Source organism: Coregonus clupeaformis, chromosome 37 (genome assembly GCF_020615455.1).
Source record: "Coregonus clupeaformis isolate EN_2021a chromosome 37, ASM2061545v1, whole genome shotgun sequence".
NCBI classification, from domain to species: Eukaryota; Metazoa; Chordata; class Actinopteri; order Salmoniformes; family Salmonidae; genus Coregonus; species Coregonus clupeaformis.
In genome coordinates, this window is record NC_059228.1 from 4,684,550 (window position 1) to 4,707,189 (window position 22,640).

At 46.4% G+C, this 22,640-nt stretch overlaps 1 protein-coding gene across 1 annotated transcript; it reads left to right on the top strand.

Annotated features, from left to right (window-relative positions):
• Positions 1 to 4,140: 4,140 nt before the first annotated feature.
• On the top strand, positions 4,141 to 21,545 carry LOC121553598 (growth/differentiation factor 10-like). The gene is made up of 3 exons (XM_041866843.1): positions 4,141 to 4,609; positions 19,129 to 20,240; positions 20,764 to 21,545. The coding sequence occupies exons 1-3, from the start codon at positions 4,345 to 4,347 to the stop codon at positions 20,953 to 20,955; spliced, it is 1,569 nt and encodes a 522-aa protein (XP_041722777.1). The 5' UTR covers positions 4,141 to 4,344; the 3' UTR covers positions 20,956 to 21,545.
• Positions 21,546 to 22,640: the final 1,095 nt, after the last annotated feature.

The window sequence follows — 22,640 nt, forward strand, 5'->3', positions numbered from 1 at the left end:
TCACTCATGCCACAATAATAAATAAATAAATGTTAATGATGAAAGCAAATTAATTTCCATGTGTCCTATCTGTGCTTGGAGTTTAAAACAGTTAAGCCAACAATGTTATTGAAATTCTTATTGAAACATGTTATCAGAACATTATTTAATTACCTTAAAATAACCTAGAATTTCTGTTATCAGAATGTTAATAAAACCTCCCAGGAAAACTTTCAGGGAACCATAGAAAAACGTTCTCAGAACCTCCCTGCAACCTAAAAATGTACATTCCCAAAACAGGCATATTTTTTACTTCCGTTCGCAGAACATTTAAAAAACATTCAGTTTTAACGGTCAGAAAACGTATGGCTTCGTTCCCAAAACCAATGAGAAACCAAAAACCTCCAAGGAACCAAGTGTGCTAGCTGGGAAGGGTTTTGGAACTTCACCCTGGTCATTTGACTGGTAAACTCATGTGTATGCTCAAAATGGCTGTCAGTCCTGATTTGAATGGGCACTTTTATTCTATAGATTCTATTTCTATGGATTCTATTTCTGTTCGCCCTGTCATTGAATAGCTAAAGGCCTTTTGCGAATGTCTAAATACAATCACAAGAAATATGTTTGGAAAGCAAATGCCTACTGCTGAAAACAGAAGACTAATTTGTCAGTAGAACACAGGAGGCTGGTGGCATCTTAATTGGGGAGGACGGGCACATGGTAATGGCTGGAGCAGAATCGGTGGAAAGGTATCAACAACATCAAACACATGGTTTCCATGTGTTTGATGCCATTCCATTTGCTCCATTCCAGCCATTATTATGGGCCGTCCTCCCCTCAGCAGCCTCCACTGCAGTAGAAGCTACCATTTATTTTCTCCACAACTCGGACGAACAGCACTGTTTTTCAAAGTAGCTTAGGTCTATCTTGAGACAATCACATGTACGGTGAGGTTAGGCTACACATATTCATGCTATCTTCATCATTGGGTGAGTCAGTGCCACTGTAAAGTTGATTTAGTAGCCTACTGTACCTTATAATATGTATATATTTCCTCCTAATATTGTACAATCTGTGTGTCTCCTTTCTTTTTGTTGGCCAGGTCAAGACCAAAGCCCTTCCCAGAAGCATCTTAAGGCTACGTTCATCTTAGAACCATAGGATCCTATGTTTCTAACAATGAACTTAGCCTATGATGCTTTTGGGAAACCGGGCCCAGGTTGTTTTTATTTATCTGGTTGACAGTGTCAGAGTAGCCACACATTTTGGTCATTTGTGTAGTATTAAAAAATAGCTGATAATGTCTGCTGTCATGTAGGCCTAAATGATGTACAGTTGAAGTCGGATGTTTACATACACTTAGGTTGGAGTCATTAAAAGTAGTTTTTCAACCACTCCACAAATTTCTTGTTAACAAACTATCGTTTTGGCAAGTCTACTTTGTGCATGACACAAGTAATTTTTCCAACAATTCTTTACAGACAGATTATTTCACTTATAATTCACTGTATCACAATTCCAGTGGGTCAGAAGTTTACATACACTAAGTTGACTGTGCCTTTAAACAGCATGGAAAATTCCAGAAAATATGTCATGGCTTTAGAAGCTTCTGATAGGCTAATTGACATCATTTGAGTCAATTGGAGGTGTACCTGTGGATGTACCTTCAAACTCAGTGCCTCTTTGCTTGACATCATGGGAAAATCAAAAGAAATCAGCCAAGATCTCAGAAAAAAGATTGTAGACCTCCACAAGTCTGGTTCATCCTTGGAAGCAATTTCCAAACGCCTGAAGGTACCACGTTCATCTGTACAAACAATAGTACGCAAGTATAAACACCATGGGACCACGCAGCCGTCATACCGCTCAGGAAGGAGACTCATTCTGTCTCCTAGAGATGATCATACTTTGGTGTGAAAAGTCCAAATCAATCCCAGAACAACAGCAAAGGACCTTGTGAAGATGCTGGAGGAAACAGGTACAAAAGTATCTATATCCACAGTAAAACGAGTCCTATATTGACATAACCCGAAAGGCCGCTCAGCAAGGAAGAAGCCACTTTTTGATCATACTTTTTGGAGAAATGTCCTCTGGTCTGATGAATCAAAAATAGAACTGTTTGGCCATAATGACCATCGTTATGTTTGGAGGGAAAAGGGGTAGGCTTACAAGCCGAAGAACACCATCGCAACCGTGAAGCACGGGGGTGGCAGCATCATGCTGTGGGGGTGCTTTGCTGCAGGAGGGACTGGTGCACTTCACAAAATAGATGGCATCATGAGGAAGGAAAATTATGTGGATATATTGAAGCAACATCTCAAGACATCAGTCAGGAAGTTAAAGCTTGGTCGCAAATGGGTCTTCCAAATGGACAATGACCCCAAGCATACTTCCAAAGTTGTAGCAAAATGGCTTAAGGACAACAAAGTCAAGGTATTGGAGTGGCCATCACAAAGCCCTGACCTCAATCCTATAGAAAATGTGTGGGAAGAACTGAAAAAGCGTGTGTGAGCAAGGACGCCTACAAACCTGACTCTGTTACACCAGCTCTGTCAGGAGGAATGGGCCAAAATTCACCCAACTTATTGTGGGAAGCTTGTGAAAGGCTACCCGAAATGTTTGAACCAAGTTAAACAATTTAAAGGCAATGCTACCAAATACTAATTGAGTGTATGTAAACTTCTGACCCACTGGGAATGTGATGAAAGAAATTAAAGCTGAAATAAATAATTCTCTCTACTATTATTCTGACATTTCATATTCTTAAAATAAAGTGGTGATCCTAACTGACCTATCACAGGAATTTTTTCTAGGATTAAATGTCAGGAATTTTGAAAAACTGATTTTATATGTATTTGGCTAAGGTGTATGTAAACTTCTGACATCAACTGTATAATTGCATGAAATGCGTTTATAAAAGTCCCATAAAAGGGGTCTGTTGGAAAATTTGGCATAGACTAAGAGGTCCCTCAGGTTGGGGGTTCTGTGGTAGGCTGATGTAGGTCTGAAGTCCTGGATTGTGTATGTTGTGTGTTAGAGTTACAATTAGGGTTAGGTTTAGGGTTAGGAATTAAGGTTAGGGTTAGGGTTTTGGGGTTAAGGTTAGGGTTAAGGTTAAGATTAAGGGTTAGGTTTAGAATTAGGTTTAGGGTAAATAGGAATTTGGATGGGGATCAATTGTTTGGTCCCCACAAAGATAGTAAAAAAGTGTGTGTGTGTGTGTGTGTGTGTGTGTGTGTGTGTGTGTGTGTGTGTGTGTGTGTGTGTGTGTGTGTGTGTGTGTGTGTGTGTGTGTGTGTGTGTGTGTGTGTGTGTGTGTTTGTGGTGAGGGTGACCCGAGAGGCCCAGCTAGTTACCGCCTCTCTGCTGGAGACCGCCGGTCTCACAGAACTAGCATTGTTGGCATGGAGCTGCAGACAGACACACACAGAGACAGACACACACACACATACACACACAATAACACCCGAGGTGGCGGGACCATTGGTAGAGTCATGTTCTGAATCCCATTAATAAAATGAGAGTTCCCTCCTCTCTTCTCACAGCCTGTGCTCTGTAACACTCCACTTCTCAATAACACACTCATTATGCTGTCTTTCTCAGACACATATAAACACACACACACAAAGACAGAAAAACACCATTCATAATAAGCCCTAGTTGGTTAATACCCAGACTGTTATTGTAGGTGTAGTTCACTAATCATTTGTGACTGAGCTGCTGTCAAAAGCAATTATTGGAGACAATGTTGTGATGCTATTTGAAGCAGGAATGTTGACAACATAACTCAACAATGTTTGTTATGATGACACTTTTGACAAATTTCAATAAAACACCAACAGCATATCAATTGTCATTCTCGTCCAGTTTTATTAATAACATATTTGGATTGTTACATTTTTGTGAGTTTGAAATGTTTGCTTTAAGATGGAACAATTTGCGATTGTGTGTGTGTGTGAGTGTGTGTGTGTGTGTGTGTGTGGTGAGAGAGAGAGAGAGAGAGAGAGAGAGAGAGAGAGACGGGGAATTACGAACTGGAACTGTAGTGAGTGAGTTCTCTCATTGGCTGCAGAAGTGGACGTCAGCGCCTTTCACTACTCCAGTGTTACCCCTCTCACCTCTGGCTGTAAAGGAGAAACAATTGTTAAAGTATCTATGAGGAGAGTAAGCTAACCTCAAGCATCCGCACTGTCTGCCGCGCATGAGTGATGGTGCTACCCAAGACAGAGCAGTAAAAGCAGACGCGAGGTGGAAATTATTTACGAGACACATGTAACCTTGGATTCCATTCACCTTTATATTACAAGTCATTCCTCGGATGCGCGTTTTCTCCCTTTGGTAGAGGATTTTGTGTTTGGTTCTAAAATGGCAGTCTGGTTCGAGTTTACACCGCACTTGCTTTTTCTAATGTTAGGTTGTTGTCTTGGAGCTTTGGAGGGTCGGACCTCGAGCCGAACCCCATGGAGCGTGCAGGGACAGGGCAGATATGGTACCGATTCTCCGTTTGACCAGGACAGCGCTAATCAGAATGTGGTCTCACAGCACATGTACAGGCTGTATGAGAAATACAACAGAGAACTGAAACGACTCCGAGAGGGAAACACTGTCAGGAGTTTCAGAGCCAGCCAAGGTGAGTGTGGCTGTGGAATAGCTTTCTATGATGCTGGAGAGAAAAATGAACGTAGATAAATTAGTTATATCCTCAACTCTGATATTCTTCCCAATTTCTTGAGATGCACATAAGAGTTGTGGACTATGTCTGTTTTCAGGGGGAAAGGCGCTGATGAGATTGGCACAGAGAGAAACGCAACGTGCATAGGCAGTGACTTCACTCACCAAGTTATGATGAATTTATGGTTATATTATTATTATATAACAACCTTCTAGTAGGCAACCTAATTACTTGAAATAGCCTACAGTGGGCTGAAAAAAAAGCCGACGCATGTGGTCAGACACCCCAAATAGGTAGGATTGTTTTGGAACCGTCTGAGAATGTCACTGAGTGTTTTTTATGATGCACTTGGGCAGATCTGTATGTGTCGCGTCAGCTGCAGTGTGTCCTTGTCACAGCTCCAGCCGCAGACGCGCAAGAATGTGTGTAGAATTCGCCTCCAAGCGGACCCAGCTGCCGCGCTGGCCGCGACAACAATGCGGTAACTAGGAGACAGGGGGACACCAATAATGCACCAAATCTATTTTCCATAAGAGGCCACTGTATGCTGCGCTGGAGTATGAAGGCTTAGCACGCAGTGGCGCCATTGTCCTGTGTTTTTTTAATAAACAAAACAGACCCACATTGACTCAACATTTTGTTGTTTAATTTATTTAACCTTTATTTTATCAGGGAGTCATACTGAGACCAAGGTCTCTTTTACAGAGGAGCCCTGAATTGCATAAATTACAGAAAATACACACATCAATGTAAATACAAAATGCAAGCAGAAAGAACAACATGGTCATAAAAAACAAACACATTTATCAGTAATAAGGTCCTCAATCAGCTTTCTGAATCACCCTAGAGGCACCAAAACATCACATTTAAGAACATTTTGAAGATTGTTCCACAAATAAGATGCAAGAAAACTAAAAGCTGATTTACTTAACTCAGTAGAGACCAAAGGAAGTTAACCATCCCTGAGACCTCCTGTGGTAACTCATATGTCTAAAGTTTAGTAAAGATGTTAGGTACAGTGGGACTTTTTGTAAAAGGGCTTTATAAATGAAAACATAGCAATGTATTAACCTATGTGACATCAAAGAGGGCCACCCAACTTTCTGGTAGAGAATGCAGTGATGAGTACAATAATTGTCACCCTTAATAAAGCACAGTGCGCTATGATAAACTGCATTTAACAGCTTTAATGAAGTGGCAGCTGCGTTCATATAGATGATGTCGCCATAGTCTAGGTCCGATAGGAACGTTGACTGAATAATCTGTTTTCTACTATTTAGCGAGTGGCAGGACCTATTTCTATAGAAGAAGCCCATTTTTATTCTCAGCTTCTTAACTAACTCATCAATATGCTTTTTAAAAGACAGCTTTTCATCTATCCTGAAGCCCAGATATTTGTAAGCAGGGACACAATCAATATGGACACCATTCAAAGTACATATGCTTAAATCATCAGAGTTATTTTTATGCGCTTTAGAGAACAACATATACTTAGTTTTACCTGCATTCAATACTAATTTCAGGTCAATAAAGTTTTTCTGTAATAAAATGAAGACATGACTGTAGTTCAGATAGAGCCTGGTCAACTGTGGGGGCAATAACATACACAGCAGTATCATCGGCATACAAGTGCAGGTTACAGTTTTCTACAGACAAAATTGTTAATGTAAACAGTAAAAAGTACAGGACCCAGAATCAACCCCTGTGGGACACCTTTCGTAATATCCAGGAAACCTGATTTAGCACCATCAGTAAATACACATTGAGTTCTATCTGTCAAGTAATTTTTAAACCTGCTACATGCAGCCTGGCCTAGGCCAATTGAGGAAAGTCTCTGAATTAGCAGTGAGTGATCAACAGTATCGAAAGCCCTTGACAGGTCAATGAAGAGGGCAGCACAATGTTGCCTTTTATCCATACAGTTAACCACATCATTCATAACTAGGGATGTGGCCAAGATAGTGCTATGACCTGGTCTAAAACCCGACTGATGTACAGTTAAAATACATTTCAAAGATAAAAAAGCTCTTAGCTGAGAATTAATCAATGATTGTAATATTTTAGCTAGGCAAAGAAGTTTAGAAATAGGGCTATAATTATTTAGGTCCCAAGGGTTACCACCTTTGCGAAGGGGAAGTACATTGGCCACCTTCCAAACCTTGGGGATAGTACCATATATAATCGTCAGGTTAGAAATATGGGTTAATTATTCAGCAATCAGGGGGGCAGAGAGCAGCAGCAAAAATGGATCAATCATATCAGCCCCAGTGGATTTTTTTACATCAATCTTAAGCAAGGCATCTAGCACATCACAGATAGTAAATTGTTGAATTGAAAACAAATATTCACTAGAAGTTGACGGGTTAACCGTTTAGTCAGCTAGAGGCTGGCAGAGGGAAGAGCAGTCTATTGACTGACCAGGGTCAATTAAACCACAGTTTCTCTCAAATAAAAAGCCTGCCGAGATAAAATGATGATTAAAACCACAGTTTCTCTCAAATAAGAAGTCTGCCGAGTTATGATGCCAGAGTCAGACAGAACTTGCTTAGGCAGGGAAGAAGAGGAATTTGTATGCTTCAGTGCATTTACTGTTTTCCAAAATGTAGAAAGATCACCAGCAGAATCAGAGATAGAGCTTAAAAAGTTGCTTGATTTAGTTTTCTTAATCGAGATAGTACATCTGTTTCTCAATTGTCTGAAAGATTACCGGTCCACTACAGAGTCAGTTTTCATTGCTTTGTCCCAGGCCTGATTTCTCATCTGAATGAGCTCCGATAGCTCCGAAAGAAAACCAAGGGTTAGATCTATCTTTGACTCTGAATTGTTTAAAAGTGGCGTGTTTATCTGCCAGAGGAATAAATATGGAGGATAAATGTTCTCGAGCCAACTCAGGGTTGAGGAAAAAACGTTTTACAATGTCCCTTCTTAATTAATTAAATGAGGATTAGTATTTTGCAGTTTCGTATCTCTAATACATACTATGGGAGAATGATCACTGAGATCGTATGCAAATACTCCACTAGACAAATATTTATGGGAGTTATTAGTAATAATTAAATCAATCAATGAGGAGTTAACAGAGTTTTTCACATTTAGCAATGTGGGTTTTCAGATCAATTGAGTCAGATTAAAATCAATGCATATACTCTTAAATTGATCTGAGGCCGGGGATAGACAATTCAGTTTCAAATCCCCTAAAATGACTAACTCCAAGGACAAAAAAAGCTGTTACACACTCGGATATAGCACCAATAGCATCCGCCATGGCAGCAGTTGGGCGGTAAATCCCAGCAACACATAAATATGTATTCTGGTTTATGGACACATCTACAACCAGAAGCTCCAATTTTCTTGAAAAAAATATTGAAAGATTGGGATGCCATGAAATTAGATTTTACATATACAGTGGCTTGCGAAAGTATTCACCCCCCTTGGCATTTTTCCTATTTTGTTGCCTTACAACCTGGAATTAAAATGGATTTTGGGGGGGGGTTGTATCATTTGATTTACACAACATGCCTACCACTTTGAGGATGCAAAGTATTTTTTATTGTGAAAAAAGAAATAAGACAAAAAAACAGAACTTGAGCATGCATAACTATTCTCCCCCGCAAAGTCAATACTTTGTAGAGCCACCTTTTGCAGCAATTACAGCTGCAAGTCTCTTGGGGTATGTCTCTATAAGCTTGGCACATCTAGCCACTGGGATTTTTGCCAATTCTTCAAGGCAAAACTGCTCCAGCTCCTTCAAGTTGGATGGGTTCCGCTGGTGTACAGAAATCTTTAAGTCATACCACAGATTCTCAATTGGATTGAGGTCTGGGCTTTGACTAGGCCATTCCAAGACATTTAAATGTTTCCCCTTAAACCACTCGAGTGTTGCTTTAGCAGTATGCTTAGGGTCATTGTCCTGCTAGAAGGTGAAACTCCGTCCCAGTCTCAAATCTCTGGAAGAATGAAACAGGTTTCCCTCAAGAATTTCCCTTTATTTAGCACCATCCATCATTCCTTCAATTCTGACCAGTTTCCCAGTCCTTGCCGATGAAAAACATCCCCACAGCATGATGCTGCCACCACCATGCTTCACTGTGGGGATGGTGTTCTCGGGAAGAAGAGAGGTGTTGGGTTTGTGCCAAACATAGCATTTTCTCATCTGACCAGAGTACCTTCTTCCATATGTTTGGGGAGTCTCCCACATGCCTTTTGGCGAACACCAAACGTGTTTGCTTATTTTTTTATAAGCAATGGCTTTTTTCTGGCCACTCTTCTGTAAAAGCATAGCTCTGTAGAGTGTACGGCTTAAAGTGGTCCTATGGACAGATATTCCAATCTCCGCTGTGGAGTTTTGCAGCTCCTTCAGGGTTATCTTTGGTCTCTTTGTTGCCTCTGTTTAATGCCCTCCTTGCCTGGTCAGTGAGTTTTGGTGGGCGGCCCTCTCTTGGCAGGTTTGTTGTGGTGCCATATTCTTTCCTTTTTTTAAATAATGGATTTAATGGTGCTCCGTGGGATTTTCAAAGTTTCTGATATTTTTTATAACCCATCCCTGATCTGTACTTCTCCACAACTTTGTCCCTGACCTGTTTGGAGAGCTCCTTGGTCTTCATGGTGCCACTTGGTTGGTGATGCCCCTTGCTTAGTGGTGTTGCAGACTCCAGGGCCTTTCAGAACATGTTTATATATACTGAGATCATGTGACACTTAGGTTGCACACAGGTGGACTTTATTTAACTAATTATGTGACTTCTGAAGGTAATTGGTTGCACCAGATCTTATTTAGGGGCTTTATAGCAAAGGGGGTGAATACATATGCAAACACCACTTTTCTGTTATTTATTTTGTATAATTTATATGTATATAAGTTATTTTTTAAATTTCACTTCACGAATTTGGACTATTTTGTGTATGTCCATTACATGAAATCCAAATAAAAATCCATTTAAATTACAGGTTGTAATGCAACAAAATAGGTGAAACGCCAAAGGGGATGAATACTTTTGCAAGGCACTGTATGGCCACTCCTCTCCCTTTCTGGAATCTGTCACATCTAAATAGATTAGAATAATTTCTTCAATGTCTTTATCAGATACAGAACCATTTAATCATGTTTCCGAGACAACCAGAATGCCAGGACACGAGTCCTGTACCCAAATGTCAATTGTGTCCATTTTTTAAATAATGCTTTGCACATTTAGGTGCACTAGCCCAAGCCCCCTATGAGATTTAAAGTCAGAGGGGGAATTCAGCTCATTCACATAAGAGCTTACAGGCATAGGGTCATCTGCAGCTATTTGTTGAGTGAACTGAGACTTTGCCAAGGTCCCTGGCCAACCACGTGAGAGCAGAGTAGACTGAGAATTTGACAGACCTCCCTCAAGTCGCTGGATGCAGTGGCTGGGGCGGGAACTGGGAGAGCAGTGTTGGCAGAGCTCAGTCCACCCTGATGAAGCTCCCGCCAAAGGAGTGGAGCTGCTGCAGGGGATCGGAGTGGCTGCCGATGCTCAATTCTGGGTGTGCACAGGAGGCCTTGGTGTGCCTGCTGTGCAGAGTTGGGGCTGTCATGGGGGACAGGAGTGTCCCAGGCCTGTCCTGGGGGTGGGAGTAGGGAGGGTAACCAAAACTTGCCTGGGAGGGAGGTTGTGGGGGTAATTGAGGAGGGTGGTGTGGAGGGCAGTGTGGCTGGCGACGCTCCAAACTCTCAGCATATGAGGGCTGATAATGTGAATGATACATGGTGTGGACTGCATCATGTGGTGCACTTCCCTCGACAGTGTTTTGCCAGACCCTAGGGTAGTGGTCGGTGCTGTGTAGAGCTGGGCTGAGTTGAGTTGGGCCTGGTCTGGTAGAGCTGTTCTGTGATGGGCCGGGTCTGGTAGAGCTGTGCTGTGATGGGCCTGGTCTGGTAGAGCTGTGCTGTGATGGGCCGGGTCTGGTAGAGCTGTGCTGAGGCGGGCCTGGTCTGGTAGAGCTGTGCTGAGGCGGGCCTGGTCTGGTAGCATGGGAGGGAGGTTGTAGGGGGAATTGAAGAGGGTGGTGTGGAGGGCAGTGTGGCCAGCGATGCTCCAAACTCTGCATGGGGCCTCTTTGACTGCGTACGGCTTGGGCATAGCTCAGTGTATCTGCATGCAGTTCCTGGGAGACAAGTGGTGGAGGGTGGTGTGGTGGGCAGTGTTGCTGGCTGTTCTCTAGCCTCTGTGAGGCACCACCAGATACAGGTCTAAAGGAGTGTCTGATTTGTCTCAGGGAGTTGGTGGCTGGTCTGCTGCTCCTGTGGGGTGAGGTGGACTGGCCACCCAGAGAAACATCATTTAACGTCCTGGTGAAAGTGGGGACTGCCTCTTTGTACAGGTGTACATTGTCATAAAGACAGTCGAGGCTGAGGGTGGGATGGTGGGCCAGGTGTACATTGGGCTGTAGCACACAGTCCCGAGAGAGGCTAACATTTACCATCCGGATGGTGGCAGGGTGGAAATCTCTCCTCTGGAGCAGGGTAGATATTACTATCTTCGCAAGGGGGAAGATGGTGGAGGCCCACTCTATCATTCCCCTTAGTGATGTGGCCACCCTCTGCTGTTGGGCACACAGGTCATTGGTCCCTGTGTGAATGATGATATGGCTTGGAGAGCCAAGCTGGGCCACAGTCAAGAGCTCCATAGCTCTCTCTGTGTCACAGTTCCCTCAGCCAGAACCCAAAAGCAGACCAGGACAAGGAGAGTAGAACGAAAGTGAGGGTTTATTCGGATACAAACAAAAGGTGCAGAATATTCCAGGGACAGAGCGGGCGGCGTGGATGAGTAGTTGGGGGTGCAGTGCAAGGTCCAGTGATGGCTCGGCAGCCGCCGACCATCAGGCAGAGGTGGGGTGAAGGTTCCGGACGTGTGACTGCAGGTGAAACAAAAACGGAGGTAAGGACACAAAACTCAACAAAGTACAAAACAACAAAACTCACGCTAGATACTCTAACTGATACGCAGATACACCTACTGTTCATGGCTAACGATCCGGCAGGAACTGGATGTTGGGCCAGAGCCTAAGAAAGGTGCTGATTAGGCCCAGGTGTGCAGATTGCTAATGGGAAGCAGGTGCGAAACCAGAGCGCTCCCGGAGCGTTCCCGAACCTCGGGAAACTGGAGATTACGACCAGGACCCGACTCAGACAGCCGGGATCGTTACAGTACCCCCCTCCGACGAACGCCACCGGGCGGACTCCCCGAGCGCCAGGATGGAGGCGGTAAAAGTCCCTGATGAGATCCGCATCTAGGACCTGTCGCCGCGGAATCGAACTCCTCTCTTCAGGACCATACCCCTCCCAGTCCACGAGATACTGGAAACCCCGGCCCCGCCGTCTGGAATCCATAATGCGACGCACCGTGTAGGCAGGACCACCTCCGATCATCCGAGGAGGAGGAGGAGGAGGCGGAGGAGGCAACAGAGGACTGAGGAAGACAGGCTTGAGGCAGGAGACATGAAAGGTGGGATGGACTCTGAGCGTCCCTCGGTAGTTTGAGTCGCACTGCCACTGGATTGATCACCTTCTCCACCACAAACGGACCAATAAACTTCGGTAACAACTTCCTAGACTCAGTCCGTAACGGAAGATCCCGTGTGGCCAACCAAACCCTATCTCCGATGGTATAGGTGGGAGCGGGGGTCCGGCGACGATTCGCCTGGAGCTGATACCGGTCCGAACCTCTAAGGAGTGCCTTTCTGGCCCGATGCCAGGTCCGGTGGCAACGACGAATATGGGCCTGAACAGAAGGCACAGAGAGCTCCTTCTCCTGAGAAGGGAACAGGGGAGGTTGGTAGCCATACAGGCACTGGAAGGGAGACATCCCAGTGGCAGATGTAGGGGAGAGTATTGTGGGCATACTCAACCCAAGGCAACTGAGAGGCCCAGGAGGTGGGGTTGGAAGAGACCAGACAGCGTAGCGTGGATTCCATCTTCTGGTTGGCTCTCTCCGCCTGACCATTGGATTGGGGGTGAAAACCAGATGTGAGACTGACTGTAGCTCCAATGGCCAAACAGAAGGACTTCCAGACAGCAGAGGTAAACTGAGGGCCACGGTCGGAAACGATATCACTGGGCAAACCGTGGACCCTGAAAACCTCCCTGACCAGGATCTCGGACGTCTCCGAGGCAGAGGGAAGCTTGGCAATAGGCACAAAGTGGGCGAACTTGCTGAACCTGTCCACGATAGTCAGAACGACCGTGTTCCCCTCAGAAGCGGGCAACCCCGTGACGAAGTCCAGGGCCAGATGCGACCATGGACGCCGGGGAATAGGAAGGGGGTGAAGTAGTCCAGAGCTGGGCCGATTGGTACTCTTATTCTGCGCACACACTGGACAGGCAGCCACAAAACCCCGAGTATCCTCGGCCATGGCAGGCCACCAAAACGTCTGCGAAGAAACGCCATTGTCCGAGCCACGCCAGGGTGACAAGCCATCTTACTGGCGTGGGACCATTTGAGAACAGCAGGACGAACCGACTCAGGCACAAACAACCGACCGGGTGGACCGTTACCGGGACCGGGCTGAGTCCGAAGGGCCGCCAGCACCTCCTCCTCAATCCTCCACATAACTGCTCCCACGACGCAGTTCCGGGGAGAATTGTCTCGGTCTTGGACCCACTCTCCTCCGTCTTGGAGAACATCCGGGACAAGGCGTCCGCCTTGCCGTTCTTAGATCCAGGTCGGAACGTCAGGACAAACTTGAATCGTCCGAAAAACAACGCCCACCTGGCCTGACGGGAGTTGAGACGTTTAGCCGATTGCACGTAAGCAAGATTCTTGTGGTCAGTCCAGACAATAAACGGTTGCTCCGCCCCCTCCAACCAGTGGCGCCACTCCTCCAAGGCAAGTTTCACCGCGAGAAGCTCCCGGTTACCCACATCGTAATTCCTCTCCGCAGGCGAAAGGCGACGAGAGTAGTAGGCGCAGGGATGGAGTTTACTGTCCGTGGAGCATCGCTGCGACAGGATGGCGCCAACTCCCACATCAGACGCGGCCCACTTCAACGACGAACTGACGGGCCGTGTCCGGTTGAGAGAGAATCGGTGCGTTGGTGAATCGCCTCTTCAAATCCAGAAACGCTCGATCCGCCTCCGGATTCCACTTGAAGGTCCTGATGCTGGAAGTCAAGGCAGTTAATGGAGCGGCCACACGGCTGTAATCCCGGATGAATCTGCGGTAGAAATTCGCAAACCCCAAAAATCTCTGGAGTTGCAATCTCGTACCGGGCTGGGCCCATTCCAGAACCGCTCTAACCTTCTCCTGATCCATCCTAATCTCACCCCTGGAGATGATGTACCCGAGAAAGGATGTAGTGTGGGCGTGAAACTCGCACTTCTCGGCCTTCACGAACAGGCGATTCTCCAACAATCGCTGCAGAACCTGCCGGACATGCTGGACGTGGTCGGAAGGTTCCTTCGAGAAGATCAGAATGTCATCCAGGTAAACAAACACGAAGAGACCGATCATATCTCTCAGGACGTCGTTCACCATACTCTGGAATACCGCTGGAGCATTGGTCAGTCCAAACGGCATCACCTGATACTCGAAGCGACCCATCGGTGTATTGAAACCCGTCAACCACTCGTCCCCCTCTCTGATCCGGACCAGGTGATACGCATTGCGTAGGTCTAGCTTGGTGAACACCGTAGCACCCTGTAAGGAGTCGAAGGCAGAACTCATCAAGGGCAGGGGATACTTGTTCTTGACCGTGATGTCATTCAACCCCCGATAATCAATACACGGTCGAAGAGAGCCATCCTTCTTTCCCACAAAGAAGAATCCTGCCCCCAGGGGTGATGACGAGGACGAACGAGACCAGCAGCTAGGGACTCCTTGATGTAGGTCTCCAACGCCTCACGTTCAGGTCGGGAGATACTGTATAACCTTCCCTTGGGGTAGACAGCTCCAGGAACCAGGTTGATGGCACAATCATATGGTCGGTGGGGAGGAAGTGACAGAGCCTTCTGCTTACTGAAAACTTCCCCCAAATCGTGATATGTCTCGGGAACCAGGGACAAATCTGGGGGTTTAGCCTCAATCACCTGACTGGGAACCGAATGGGGGCAGGCAGTCTTGAGACAGTTAGCATGACAATCAAGGCTCCAACTCGTTACCTTGCCCGTCACCCAATCGAACGTGGGATTGTGTTCCTTCAGCCAGGGGTATCCAAGGACCAGAGGGACATGGGAAGACGGCAGAATGAAAAACGAAATCATCTCAGAATGATTCCCCGACAACCGCATCTTAACCGGTTCAGTCCTCATCGTGATACGTGCCAGACTACTGCCGTTCAGAGTGGTCGCTTCAATGGCTTCCGGCAATTGCTCCTTGGAAAGCCCCAGCTGTTCCACCAACTCGGCATCAAGAAAGCTTCCATCGGCACCTGAATCGATAAAAGCGTTAAGCGCTAAGCTCTGATTCCTGTTCACAAGGGTAGCCGGGAAGCGGGGTCTGACAGAGGTACTGAGAGGTTGAAACTGGCTCGCTAAAAGTCCTCCCAACTTTAGCGAGCCGGGCAGTTTGACGACCGCCGGGAACAAGTGGAGATGTAATGTCCCGAGCGACCACAGTAGAGGCAGCAGTTGGTCTTACGTCTATGTTGACGCTCCTCCTTGGTTAACCCGTGCCGCCCCCACTTGCATGGGTTCAGAATCGGGAGAGAGGTCCTCTCCACTAATCCTTAGTGGTGGAGAATGATCGACGTGTTCTGGTCCACCACCCGACCCGACTGGGAACTGAGAAGCTGATCGATTGGACGGACCCCATTGCTTCTCCCTCCTTCGCTCTCGGACTCGATTATCCACCCGAATAGACAAGGCTACCAAGCTGTCCAGGTCACTAGGCTCCGGATAGGAGATCAACTCATCCTTGAGCTGCTCCGACAGGCCCTGGTAAAAGGCCGCTTGCAAAGACTCCTCGTTCCACCCACTCTCCACAGCCAACGTCTTGAACTCGATCACGAAGTCGGCCACGCGGCGAGTTCCTTGGTGAAGAGAAAACAGACGCCTAGCTGCGTCCCTCCCTCGGACGGAATGGTCGAAGAGCTTCCTCATCTCGGCCGTGAACCCCTGGTATGAAGCCATGCAGGGATCCTGTCGTTCCCAAACGGCTGAAGCCCACTCCAGCGCTCGACCACGCAGCAACTCAATCAAAAAGGCTATCCTAGCCTTGTCAGTGGCATAAGAGTAGGGCTGTAGATCGAACACTAATCCACACTGCATAAGGAAGGAACGGCATCTTCCCAGCTCCCCCTCATATTTCTCCGGCGTCGGAACCTTGGGCTCACGGAGGGACACAACTTCAGAAGCGGCAGGCGAGATGGGTGAAACCGGTAGTGGGTCCTCCACCGGACACTGGCGTTGGTTCTGGACCTCCATCAGGCCGGTAGAAAGGTTCCGAACTGACAACGCGATCTCCTGTAGTACCGTGCTATGATGGCCCAACATCTTCTCCTGCTGGGTAATGGCATGGCGAACGGAGTCCAGGTCCGCTGGGTTCATAATTGGCCGGATCGTTCTGTCACAGTTCCCTCAGCCAGAACCCAAAAGCAGACCAGGACAAGGAGAGTAGAACGAAAGTGAGGGTTTATTCGGATACAAACAAAAGGTGCAGAATATTCCAGGGACAGAGCGGGCGGCGTGGATGAGTAGTTGGGGGTGCAGTGCAAGGTCCAGTGATGGCTCGGCAGCCGCCGACCATCAGGCAGAGGTGGGGTGAAGGTTCCGGACGTGTGACTGCAGGTGAAACAAAAACGGAGGTAAGGACACAAAACTCAACAAAGTACAAAACAACAAAACTCACGCTAGATACTCTAACTGATACGCAGATACACCTACTGTTCATGGCTAACGATCCGGCAGGAACTGGATGTTGGGCCAGAGCCTAAGAAAGGTGCTGATTAGGCCCAGGTGTGCAGATTGCTAATGGGAAGCAGGTGCGGAAACCAGAGCGCTCCCCGGAGCGTTCCCGAACCCTCGGGAAACTGGAGATTACGACCAGGACCCGACTCAGACAGCCGGGATCGTTACACTCTGTTATTCTCTAATATAAACTTTCCATTTCAGTCCATCATTAATATTATGTCTGGTTTCTCATCAGGTCTATGGAGTATGGCAGGAGTGATGGGAGTAATTACAGGCCGTGAGATGGGGATGGAGGGGGTTGGTTGGTGGGTTCTGATTCAGCTGTTGGCCTGGTCCTGGGTTTTTGTGGGATTCTTTGTAGAGTGGATGGTGGTGGCTGGTGTTGACTGTGCTGGACAGTTCCTCTCTAAGTCTGCGTGCTTCCATCCTGAGAGCCTAATTGTCCTTTCATTGAACACTGCAGCTCCCGGATCTCCTCCCTATGCTGACGCACCAAGCTGATCTCCTCCTCTATAAGATGCTGTGGTACTGCAGGTGTCACGTGTGAGAGAGGCATGCTCAAGGCTGTGTCTGCTGCAGGTGAGGGAGGGAGAGGGACACTGGGGACTACATACTGGGGCACAGAGGGAGTGGAGGCTGTTGTAGGTAGTGAGAGGTTTTAAGTTCAGCAACAAAAGGTTCTATTTGGTCGAAGTAGTGGACAAATTGATCCAGACTGGCCTCCGAACCTTGAACCATCACAGTGCTGTTATTATATATATTAATGTTACATTTGGGGGTGGAATCAATATACAGTTGCCTCATTGTTCTGTTTTCTGACATTTTAAGATCATTGTTGGTCTTGTGGAGAGCTGTGTGCCAAGCATTAGGATCATCCGTGTAGAACAGAATGTCTCCTTTGATTTCCTTGTTCGCTTTTAGGATGAAGTCTGCCCTCAGTGTCTCTGGGTATTCCCGTAGCAATTTCTTTTAGAAATTTTTATTTTTTCTGACTCACTTGTAACATTTTCAGGATACACGATGGCAAGGTCTCTGAAACAATGCTTAGAGAATGCATCCATCTTCATCTCCATGGTGACCTCTTTAACGCTGCTCTAGAATGATGTGTATGTGCCCCTTATGAAAGCACTTATTTAAATAATGCACCTATAGATACATTCACTTTTTAAACAATGCACTTTTATGAATAATACAAATAAATATATTTTCAATGAAACAACACATTACACATAAATGAAGATACCTTCTCAATGTTCATAATGTTTCTACCTCCTTTCCAAGTGCTCTTTTGCTTGTTTGTTTGTTCATCTGAATGCTTGTTTCCCTATCAAGCCTGAACTATCCTCCAGAAATCCCTTCCTCTTACTCCCTCTGTTGGTTTTGTGTTTGTTTATCTATGTCCTAATTCTTTTTGTTGTCCTTTTGTTGGGTTTATAGTCCTCCTGTCCCATTCCTTCCTTGTGTTGCCTGATGATTCAGCAGATGAGTCTTGCAAGAACCAAGTCGATCAATCTCTCAAAATCTCTCCAAACTATTTGCACAAAAGAAAATTCCTCTAGATGGGCAGAACACAGCAATGCACTAAAATAACTAAACTGTTAATATAAAAATATAATATAATATAATATAAAAATAGCAATTTAAGGAGGAGCTCTTCTTAAGTCGGCCTCGGCCTCCCGAGTGGCGCAGTGGTCTAAGGCACTGCATCGCTAGTGCTAACTGTGCCACTAGAGATCCTGGTTCGAATCCAGGCTCTGTTGTAGCCGGCCGCGACCGGGAGACCCATGGAGCGGCGCACAATTGGCCCAACGTCGTCCAGGGTAGGGGAGGGAATGGCCGGCAGGGATGTAGCTCAGTTGGTAGAGCATGGTGTTTTCAATGCCAGGGTTGTTGCTTCGATAAATACAAATAATGAATGCACTCACTGACTGTAAGTCGCTCTGGATAAGAGCGTCTGCTAAATGACTAAAATGTAAGTGGTTATCAGATAGCATATCATAATAACACATGTTTTTTACTGCAGAAGCCATGTAATCTAAGGAGCGATGTAAGGGAGTTTTGACAACAACAAGAGATCTGTGAACACATTAGGTTATTGTCTTGGTGCGGGGCAGACAGTGTTGGCTGTATTAGGGGCTTAAGGGGAAGCTTTGGGGGAAACTGAAATAAGCGTTTCCATATGCCTGAGGCTGGATACAGAGTAATGTATATCTCTTAAGTCACTCCATACATCCGCAGACGCCATATACAATGGACAATATGTCTGCTGTTGGGCCTAATGTTCATCATGAATATGTTACTCATGCCTCCCTCCCCCACTCCTCTGCACCTATGTCCCTCCCTCCCTCACTCACTCCCCCCTCTCCTCTACTCTCCTCTCCTCTCTCCCCATCCCCCTCACTCTCTCCCTCTCCTTCCCCATCTCCCTAACTCTTCCCCTCTCCTATCCTCTCCTATAACAGCCAGAGAATTATGGGTTCCCTCTCCAGAGTCTTGTTCCACTCAAGGTTTCTTCCCACCTAGGAATCACTGTGCCTCTGCCTGCTCTTTAGGTGTTTAGGCCTGGGACGCTGTGAAAGACTGAAGTAACAGATTTCTCCCCCTGTAGACTCGTCTGACCAGAGGACGTTTTACCATCTGAACCTGACGTCTCTCCAGGACTCGGAGCTCATCCTCTCTGCCACGTTTCACTTCTTGTTCGACCGGTGCCCGAGGCCAAGGGCTTGGTTCTGCAAACGCTACAAAACCCCGGCCTGTCGCTCTCTACACCTCCACCCTGCTCCCTCCATCCACCTCATCCTTCGCTCCAACCCCTCTGGGTCAGCGGTCAATCCAGGGTCGCAGGCGTCGTTGCTAGGCAACGTGACCTTTCACCCCAACCAGAGAGGGTTGTGGCAGATGAAGGACGTGACTGTGGCGATAAAGGAGGCCAGGGAGAAAGGCAGCCATTTTGTGTCGGTGGAGCTGGACTTTGGGCTGCAGTACCACAGACAGCCAGAGGATATGCTGTCTGGGTCCAGTCTACCTTATTTGTTGATGTATGCTGACGACCATGCGCTAGATGAGCCCAACAGTGTGGCACAGACTTTACAGAGGTATGGCCCTGAGGCAGAGGTGGAGGAAGATACTTCTCACCCTTCTCTTCTTCCCCCTAAACAGGGGTCAAAGGGTCGTGTGAGAAGGGGGGTACTATCTCTCCCAGACTCCATCCAGAACAACGAGCTACCAGAGGTGGAGTACAGGCCTGGCGGATCCAGGAAAGATGACCCGTTTGAAACCGCCTACCACACCCTGAAACCTATCAAACTCAAGCCTGGGAGGAGGGAGAGGATGAGGAAGGGCCAGGATGTAGAGGAAGAAGTGAAAGATGGAGAGAGGGATACAGGAAGTCAATCGCCAGTCCTGAGCTTGGACGAGAGGACCCCAAAGAAGAGCAGCGATGGAGGGAGTAGGTTGCAAGACAACAGTGAGGGAAGGAGTGATGGAAGAAGCGATAGAGGGAAGGAAAGAGGAAGTAAGTCTCCAATGCTGAGTTTTGATGAGCGGACCATGCATAAGGCGAAGAAGAGACAGTGGGGCTCGGAGCCCCAGGTTAGGAGCTGCTCTAGGAAGACACTCACGGTGGACTTTGCGGACATCGGCTGGAGCGAGTGGGTCCTGACGCCCAAAGCCTTCGATGCCTACTACTGCGCTGGCACCTGTGGATTCCCCATGCCCAAGGTAAAGACTGTGACTAGCTGGATTTGAACCCACGTCAAATCCAATCTTTGGGAGCCTTCTGAGCTAAAGTCTCAATAAATATGTAAGGCAGAGAGGATACCATCACACTTATTTCAAAGTGAGCATGACAGCCGAGAATGTATTTATGGTTCCCAATTTAGAACTGCTCCATTGCTCCCAGTCTGATGATATGTCTACAACATTTAGGAAATAGTATAAATCAGTAGATACATTACTGGCCAGTGCGGACACACTTACATGTACTTCATTGTACTATTGTGTCATGTTTTCCTACTTGCACTTTATTAAATTAATTAACCATTGTGCTTCTAAATCATAGACAGCTTTTTATCAAGGCCAGTTCCTTCTTTAAAAAAAATTCAGAATAACCTTAAAATGTAATTTTTCCTATTGAATTGTTACAGGCATTGCCAGTTACAATGCTGTAACCTCTCTCTCTCTCTCTCTTTCTCTACCTCAATCACCCTTCCCCTTCTCTCTCCATTGCTCCTCTCTCTCCCAGGTACTGCGTCCCTCTAACCACGCAACCATCCAGAGTATAGTCCGTGCGGTTGGGATAGTTCCAGGGGTCCCAGAGCCCTGCTGTGTCCCAGAGAAGATGAGCCCTCTGGTGGTTCTATACCAGGACGAGGGAGGTAACCTGGTGCTCAAGGTCTACCCCAGCATGTCTGTGGAGAGCTGTGCCTGTAGATAGACCCAGAAGACAGAGGGGAACAACGCTGGACAAAACAGGATGGACTTGCAGCAATTTAAAAGGACAAAAAAGGGAAGTTAAAAAGACAGATATATATTCATAAAAGGACAGATGAGTTGAGGTGTCTGTCCATCTATTCCTCCCTTGTATCCCTCAGGCTTTGACACTGAGATAGTTGAACGTAAAGACGCGTTGAAGCAGCACATGATCTGTTGTTGCAGCACCAGTCATGTCCTCCAGTAGCAGTAGAAACACCACCACAATATTCTCCTCAACAAAGCAGCATCACCGCTTCAAGGACTACAGGTACTGAGAGAGCTCTCTCCCTCCAAACAACTCAAATTCAAATCGTTACGCTCCAAACCAGGGCTGCTTGACTGGCGCTTTGTTTATTTTTTTGTTTTTGAGGCACTGATCATGCTTGCTTTAATATACTCATTTCAGACAGAAGATGTGGTATGTTACCTGTAAGAAATACACTGAGTGTACAAAACATTAGGAACACCCCCTTCAGAACAGCCTCAATTTGTCGTGGCATGGACTCTAGAAGGAGTCAAACGCGTTCCACAGGGATGCTGGCCCATGTTGACTCCAATGCTTCCCAGAGTTGTGTGAAGTTGGCTGGATGTCCTTTGGGTGGTGGACCATTCTTGATACACACAGGAAACTGTTGAGCGTGAAAAACCCAGCAGCGTTTCAATTCTTGACACAAAGCAGTGCGCCTGGCACCTACTACCATAATCCGTTCAAAGGCACTTAAATCTTTTGTCTTGCATAGGGCTGTTACGGTAACCATATTACCGCCACACCGGCGGTCACAAGTCATGACGGCAGTCAAATTCCATTTGACCAATTAGGCATGGTAATTAGCTTCTCCAAGCTCTGATGCTGCTGATGGTCATTAGTAGCCTACCAAACTTGCTAACTGCCTGGTAATCAGCACTCTATTGTCCCTCTAATCACCCTGACATCAATGCAAATGTAATCGAAAATCTAATCAAACACTTCACGAGAGCCCATGAGCTCATGTTGCGCAACATTTCTATAGGCTATGCAATTGCGTGAGAAAACGGATCCCATCAGCTTTCTAGGCCTACTATATTTATTTCTCAACTTTCCTAATATTAAGCACATTGCTTTTCTTTACAAAAGGAGTATAGCCTACCTGGCTGGCATGAAAATTAACCACGGGAAAAGCGTCCTCCATTCGCTATTTAAGTGCATAGATAACATGTATTTTTTCCCCCTGCCCCTGTTTCGAGACAGGTGCGTGATAATGGTCCATTCTAAATCAATTTTCACACATATATTATTTAGTATACGTAAAGACAAGATTAAATCAAGAATAGTCTGATGGGTGACAATATTAGCCTATCACTTGTGAAATATATATGATCACTTGTGAATAATGCCCAGCTTGTGTGCAAGGCAAGACACAGCTGGGGTTTTTGCGACTTTTTCAAATCATAGTCGCACACCTCATGGCCTATATGTTTTGATAAGGTTTGTATCACAACTAAAGTGGCCAAATAACATATTCAAATTAAGCACATCAATCCGCTTTACACCGGGTGTAGAGCCTAACTGGCATACATACTCAACACATGAGTTTCATGTTTGGGGAAGATCATTTTCACAATAAAAATGCACCTTTATAATAAAAGCATTACATGCGTAATCGCATT